At 48.3% G+C, this 7,500-nt stretch overlaps 2 protein-coding genes across 2 annotated transcripts in view; both read right to left on the bottom strand.

Moving 5' to 3' along the window:
* Positions 1–939, bottom strand: part of LOC119580385 (tubulin glycylase 3A-like) — a 19,386-nt gene extending 18,447 nt beyond the window's left edge. The window contains exon 1 of the mRNA XM_037928509.1: positions 738–939. Within this exon, the coding sequence (XP_037784437.1) occupies positions 738–779 (42 nt within the window). The 5' untranslated portion in view covers positions 780–939. The remainder of the gene's footprint in view (positions 1–737) is intronic.
* A 5,187-nt stretch (positions 940–6,126) lies between these two features.
* LOC119579955 (mucin-5AC-like) overlaps positions 6,127–7,500 on the bottom strand; it is a 19,303-nt gene continuing 17,929 nt past the window's right edge. Inside the window, exon 3 of the mRNA XM_037927801.1 lies at positions 6,127–6,291. Coding sequence (XP_037783729.1) covers positions 6,127–6,291 — 165 coding nt within the window. The remainder of the gene's footprint in view (positions 6,292–7,500) is intronic.

A 7,500-nucleotide genomic window follows, 5' to 3' on the forward strand; every position in this document is an offset into this window, starting at 1 on the left:
TATTATTATTATTATCATTATTATTATTATTATTGTTGTTATTATTATCATTATCATCATAGCAATAATAATAATAATAATAATAATAATAATAATAATAATAATAATAATAATAATAGTATTCTCCCTTACGCCCCACCCAGACGATCGGGCAGTGCGCGTCGGGCAAACACTAACCAAATATTGTCCCAAACCAACGTTTAGAGGGTGGGTGGCGGGCACGAGGGTAGGCCGCTGCCCGACGTTTACTGAATAATAATTATGGTCACTACCTCACTATAGTTCGGTCTGCCGCTGGGGACTGCTCGATCTGGTAACACTGCTCATCAAGCGTGATATATCCCCTCACTGACCATTGCCCGTTCGTCTGGATGACGCCTTACTCTCACCCATCCCATGTCTCTCACCCCTCTCTCTCACCCCTCTCTCTCACTCATCCTTCTCTCTTACCCATCTCTCTCTAACCCCTCTCTCTCACCCCTCTCTCTCACCCCTCTCTCTCACCCCTCTCTCTCACCCCTCTCTCTCACCCCTCTCTCTCTCACCCCTCTCTCTCTCACCCCTCTCTCTCTCACCCCTCTCTCACTCACCCCTCTCTCTCACCCCTCTCTCTCTCTCACCCTCTCTCACTCACCCCTCTCTCTCACACCCCTCTCTCTCTCACCCCTCTCTCACTCACCCCTCTCTCTCACACCCCTCTCTCCCACCCCTCTCTCTCCCACCCCTCTCCCTCTCACCTGCAACTGAGACTGCGACGAAATCTTAATCTTCTTGTCCATGTGCACGATCCTGTAGTGGGCGGCGAGAAGTCCATCCCATTCATGATCTCGCAGCGTCGTGGGCGGGGGGGAATCGAGGTCGTCATGGCAACACGATTGGATATATTGCTCCACGTGGGCGAGCGCTTGTCTCACCCGCTTCGAGTTCACCTGGGGGAGATTGCCGGGGGTGGGAGGGGGGGGGGAAAAAAAAAAAAAAAGGGTTTTGGGTTAATTTAGGTTTTGGGGTTTTTGGGGGGGGTTTGGGGTGGTTAAAGGTTTTTTGGGCTTTTTCTCTTTTTTTCTTTTTTTTCTCTCTCTCTCTCTTTTTTTTTTTTTTTTTTGTCATCGTCCATTCTTTTCTCTTTGTGTGTTTTATCTATTTACTATTCTCTGCATCTTTTTTCTCTCTTCCCCTCTCCTCTCCCTCTCTCCCCTCTTCTCCCCTCTTCTCTCTCTCTCTTTCTCTCCCTCCTCCTTTTCTCTCTTCTCTCCTCTCTTTTTTCCTCCCCACCTCTCTCTCTCTCTATCTATCCCATCTTCTATCTTTTTTCTAAACTATTTATCTATCTATCTATCTATCTATCATCTATCTATCTATCTATCTATCTATCTATCTATCTTAATTTTTATATATATATAATATAATATATATATATATATATATATATAATATATATATATATTAAATATATATTATTTAAATTTTATTTATTTAATTATATTTTATTTTATTTATTATTATATTTTATTTTTTTATTTTATTTATTTTTTTTTTTTTTTTATTTATTTATTTATTTACCCCCCCCTTTTCTTCTTTCCCCTCATCTTCTTTCCTTCTCTCTTTCTTCTTTTTCTTCTTCCCTCTCGCTCCCCCTCTATCTCTCTCCTCTCTCTCTCATCTCTCTTCCTCTCTCTCCTCTCTCTCTTCTCTCTCTCTCTTCTCTCTTCTCCCCTTTTTCTTTCCCTCCTGTCCTTTTTCTCTCTCTCCCCTTTTCTTTTCTCTGCTTTTCTCTCTCTCATCTCCCCTCTCCTCTCCTCTCCTTTTCACTCTCTTCACGTCTCCTCTCTTTCTCTTCTTCTATCTCTCTCTCTCTCTCCCTTTCCTTTTCTCTCTATCTCTCTCTTCTCTTTCTCTCCTCTTCTCTCTTTTCTCTCTCCCTTTCTCTCTCCCCTCTCCCCTCTCTCTCTCTTCCGGCTCTCTCTCTCTCTCTCTCCTCTCCCCCTTCTCTTCTCTTCTTCTTCTTTTCCTTCCTCTTTTTTTTTTTTTTTTTTTTTTCTCCTCTCTTTTCTCTCTCTTTTCTTTTTCCCTCTCCTCTCCTCTCTCCCCCTTTCCTTTCCTCTCTTCTCTCTTCTTCCTTTTTCCCTAATTTTTCTTTTTTTTATCATCTTCTTCTTCCTCCTTTCCCCCCTTCCCCTCTCAAAACTTCTTATCTTCTTTCCCTTTCCTCCTTCCTTCTCCTTCCTTCCTTTCTTTTTTTCCCTTCCCTCTTCTTCCTTTCCTTTTTCCGTCCCCCCTTTATTCTTTTCTCTTTCCTCCTTTTGATTCCCTCTCCTCCTCCTCCCCCCCTCTTCCCCCTTCCTCTTTCCTCCCTTCCCCCCTTCCTCCTCCCTTTTCTTCTCCCTTTTCTCCTCCCCCCTTCCCCTTCCCCCCCTTCCCCCCTCCCCTTCTTTTCCCTCCCCCCTCCCCTTCCCTCCCTCCCCCTTTCTTCCCTTCCCTTTATTTTCCATCTTCTATCTTCTTTTTTTTTTATATTTTTTTTTTTTTTTTTATTTTTTATTTCTCCCCTATCCCCCAATTTCCCCTTCGCCTTCTTCTATTTCTCCTCTCCCCCTCTCTCCCTCCCCCCCTTTTCCCCCCCCCTCTCTTCCTCCCCCCCCTCCCCCCCCCCTTTTTTTCCCCTTTCCTTTCCCCTTTTCCCTCCCTCCCCCTTTCCTTTCCCTTTCCCTCCTTCCTGTCCTTCCCTCCCCCTTTTTCCCCCCTCTTAAATCCTCCCTTTTCCCCTTCCCCCCCCTTTTTTCGAACTTTCCCCTCTCTCTCCCTCTCTCTTCCCCCATTTTCCCCCTTAATTCTACCCACTTTCACTATTCGACCTTTAACACCTCCCTTTTCCCCCTAAATTCTCATAAATATATTTCCTTTTCCCCCACCACCTCTCTCTCTCTCTCTTCTCTCACTTTTTTTTTCCTTTGTTTCTACTGTTACTCCTACTTTCTTCCCCATTACTCTCTTCCTCCCCCCCTCTTCCCCTTCCCCTCTCTCCCCTTTCCCCTAAATCCTCACCCCTACCTTTCCTTTTTCCCTCTTCATCTCTTCCCTTTTTCCCCTAAACCCCTTCCTTTCCCCCTTTTTTCTTTCCCCTCCCTATCTCCACCTTTCCCCTCCCTCCTCCTTTCCCCGGCACCCTTTCCCTTCCCCCCCCCCCTTTTATCCTTTACTTCACCCCCCTTTCCCCTTCCCCCCTCTCCTTCCCTTCTCCCTCCCTTTCCCCCCTCTTCCTTTCCCCCACCTCCCCTTCTCCCCCCCCCCCTTCCCCCCCCCTTCCCCCTCCGTTCCCCCCCCCCCCCCCTTCTCCCCCCCCCTTCCCCCGCCCCCCTCAGGTCAAATATTCCAAGGCCGGAGCCTCCCCCCGGGGAAAAGATCCACCAAAAAAGCTTGAGTGATTAGAACAAAAAAGGAAGGAGGGCGAGGAAAAAAGGAGGGAAAAAGGGGGGAGAGAGATAAAAGGAGAAAAGAGAGAGAGAGGAGAGGAGGAGAGAGAGAGAAGAGGAGGAAGAGAAGAGAGAGAGAAGAGAGGAGGAGAGATTTGGGGGGGGTAATAGGCAGGGAGAGAGAGAGGGGAGGAGGAGGAGGAAGGGTGATAGGGAGAGAGAGAGGGGAAAAGGAGGAAGGGTGATAGGTAAGGGGAGAGGGAAGGAGGGGGAAGAGAAGGGAAGTAGGGGAAGAGAGAGAGGGGAGAAGGAAGGAGGAGGGGACAGGTGAGTGGGTACGAGCGAGGGGGAGATAGAGAGAGGGGAGAAGGAAGGGCGAGGAGACAGGTGAATGGGTACGAGAATATGGAATAAAGACGGGAGGAGGGGGATAGAGGGGGGAGAAGGAGGAAGGGCGATAGGGAGGGGAAGGGAAAAGGGAAGAAAAGGAATGAAGGGAGGAGGGGGAAAAACGAGATAGACAGAGGTGAGTAAGGGAGAGGGTGAAAGCCAAGGGATGAGGGGTAATAAGGAAAAAAAAAAAGTGAGAAGAAAAAAGAGATCGGAAGAGAAGTTGAAAGCAAAGAGGAGAAAGAGGGAAAGAGAGAGAGGGGAGAAGGAGAAAGGAGAGAGGGAAGGGAGTTAGAAAACGAGACTGAGAGGGGGAAAGAGAGGGGGAGGAGAGGTAAGGGGAAAGAGAGGGGGGAGAGGTAAGGGGAAAGAGAGGGGGGGAGGTAAGGGGAAAGAGAGGGGAGGGAGAAAAGGTAAGGGGGAGGGCAGAGGGAAAAGGGGGGGGGAGCAGCGTGCGTGACGAAATAAAGGCAAAGTTGAGGGTTGATGTTTTTATAGCACCTTTTTTTATCTTTTTTTTCTCTCTCTTCACGAACTTCATTTAATAGATTGATCACATGACGTCCTACAGAGAATATGCTTTTGTTTATTGCATATTCAATACCTTCAATTGACTTCATCTTCACGTAGTCGACTAACTCAGCATCAGACTTCGAGTAATTCAAAACAAAATTTCCTCCCCCCCCAAAAAAAAAAAATCAAAATAAAACTTCAAATAACTCAAATCAAACTTTGAATCATTCAAAAAGCAAACTTCCAGATTACGAAATCTCTTTCAAAATAAAGACTTTACAAACGCTAAATAATCTCTTTTAACTTTTTTTTCGGGAAATCTCAAGACGAATTCTTTTCTGGATAGATTTAAAGAACGAGGAAACACGAAGGAGAGAGAGAGAGAGAGAGAGAGAGAGAGAGAGAGAGAGAGAAGAAGAGAGAGAGAGAGAGAGAGAGAGAGAGAGAGAGAGAGAAGAAAGAAAAAGAACAGACAAGAGAGAGAAGACAAAGAGAGAGAAGAGAGAAAATAGATAGAGAGAGAAAGAAAGAAAGGGGAGAGAGAGGAGAGAGAGAGTGAGAAGGAGAGAAAAGGTCAGCTCAGGTCAGTTCTCGTGCGCTGAAGTGGCCGCGTGATAAAACCTTCTCTCGCTCTTTGACCTTTTTTTTTCCCTCCGATTCTTTCTTTACACTGCCTCGTCTATTGTCTTGAAATCGTCCTGGCAAATGTGGTTGGTGTGACTCTGTGAGTGATTAAATATTTTATGCATATAGTATGATTTGTGTGTGTGTGGTGTGTGTGTGTGTGTGGGGTGTGTGTGTTGTGTGTGTGTTGTGTGTGTGTGTGTGTGTGTGTGTGTGTGTGTGTGTGTGTAAAAGTATAGAAAAGTGCATCAGTTCATTACTATCAAGAACAAACAAACAAACACATCCCCCACTCCCACGCACATCCTCCCTAACCCCCCCTACCCTCATCCCCACCAGATCCCCATACCCCTACCTCCACCCCCGCCCTAACCCCCTCCCCCATACCCTCCCTTCCCCCACCTCACTCCCTAACCCCCCTTTCTACCCATACCCTCCCCACCCTTCCTCACCCCACACACCCCCTACCTAACCCACCTCCCTTACCCATTGCCAACCCCCTTCCTTTCTCCCTACCCACCCTCATCCCTCCCCCCCCACCCAACCTCCTCCCCTTTCCCCCCCCACCCATACACAACCCCCTTCCCCTCACCTCCACCCCCAACCTCCACCCCTTTAACCCCCACCCCCTTCCCCCCCCTCTACCCTCACCTCCTCCCACCCCCCCAACCCCCTTCCCCCCCACCCCCACCCCCAACCTCCTCCCCTTTCCCCCCACACCCCTACCCTCACCCCCTTCCCCCCCTCCCTTTCCCCCCCCCCACCCCCTCACCTCCCCTTCCCCCCCACCCCCACCCTCACCCTCCCCCTCCCCCCCCCTTCCCCCCACCTCCTACCCTCACCCCACCCCCTCCCCGCACCCCACCCAGCCCCCCCTGCCCGCACCCACCCCAGGCCTCACCTGCACCCCCTCCCCTCCCCCCCCCCCAGCCCCACCCTCGCCCGCACACCCCAGGTCCTCACCTGCCCCCTTGACGCACCCCCTGCACCCACCCAGCCACCCTCGCCGCACACCCCCGAGCCTCACCTCACCCCCCCTCCCCTGGGCCCCAGCCAGCCCCACCCTCGCCCGCACACCCCAGGCCTCACCTCACCCCCTCCCCTGCACCCCCACCCAGCCCCACCCTACGGCCGAACCCAGCATCACCTCCCAGCGCGTTCCGCCACGTGCAGGACCCAGCGTCTCGGGTCATCTCGTAACCACTTGAGACGGTTGAGGAGCAGTCTGTAGTCGTGGAGTGAAGGCGGTTCGCTCGTCCTCGTGGCCGATGCAGTACCCGCGCGGGACGAAGGTATCCACACCCGCCGCCTCGCTGAACCAGTGCAGCTGCTGGAGAGTCCCGCAGAGGCCGTACTGGGGAGAGGAGGGAGAGAGAGGTTGAGGTGGGGGTAACGGGAGGGAAAGAGGGAGGGAGGGAGGGAGAGAGAGGGGGAGGGAGGGAGGGATGGAGAGAGAGAGGGAGGGAGGGAGGGATGGAGAGAGAGAGAGAGGGAGGGGGGGATGGAGAGAGAGAGAGAGGGAGGGGGGGAGAGAGAGAGAGAGATTGAACTGAGGAAAGAGGAGGAGGGGAGAGGAGAGGGGAGAGGGAAAGAAAGAAAGAAGGAAGGAAGGAAGAAAAGGAAGGAAGGAAGGAGGAAGGAAGGAAGGAAGGAAGGAAGGAAGGGAGGAAAGAAGGGAGGGAAGGAAGAAAGCCAGGTAAGAAAGAGAGAAGGAAGGAGAGAGCGAGGGAGGAGAAGAGTGAGGAAGGCGAGAGAGAGAGAAGGGATAATAAATTGGAGTGGAAGGGGAGGGAGAAGAAAGAAAGAGAGCGGATAGATAAATAAATAAAAATAAATAGAAACAACACAATAAAAGAATAAAAACCTTATCATGAATTAATGAGGAAAGAGCGATAAAGTTACGAAGAAGAATAGAAGAGAGTAAATGTAAGGGATAGAGGAGGGAATGATAAAAAGGGGGAGACGAAAAATAGAGGGAGAAAGAGAGAGGATAACGAGGTGTGGAAGAAAAACGAGAAAGATTTTGAGGAAAGAGAAGGGTGATAAGGAGAGAAAAAGTTAAAAAGCGATAAAGAAGGAATAATGAGGATAATAAAGTAAAGTAGTATAAACGGAGGAGAGAGTAATAAAAAGATAAAAGGGAAAAATTAACAAAAGAAGAATAAAAAAGGAAAAAGGAAAAAAGGAAAAAAAGAGAAATTAATAACCTAACGAGAATAAAGGAGAGATCAATAAAGCAAGAGAAAGAAGGAAAACCGATAAGGCTGGAAAAAGAAGATATGAATAAAGAAAAGGAAAAGGAAAAAGCGAAAATGGATTAACGAAGGAGGAACTGATATAACATGAAAAGAAGGAAAGTAAAAAATAATAATAATGATAAACATATGAATAGACGAATAGGCAAATAAATAAATATACACGTAAATGAATAAGCAAACAAACAAACAAACAAAAAATAACCATAAAAAAAACAAAACTAAACAAAAACGAAAGAAACGAAACGAACAAGAAACAGAAAGAAAATCGAAAAAGTAAAAAATAAAAAAAATCAAAAAAAATCCCA

The sequence above is a fragment of the Penaeus monodon genome, chromosome 13 (genome assembly GCF_015228065.2).
Source record: "Penaeus monodon isolate SGIC_2016 chromosome 13, NSTDA_Pmon_1, whole genome shotgun sequence".
NCBI lineage: Eukaryota > Metazoa > Arthropoda > Malacostraca > Decapoda > Penaeidae > Penaeus > Penaeus monodon.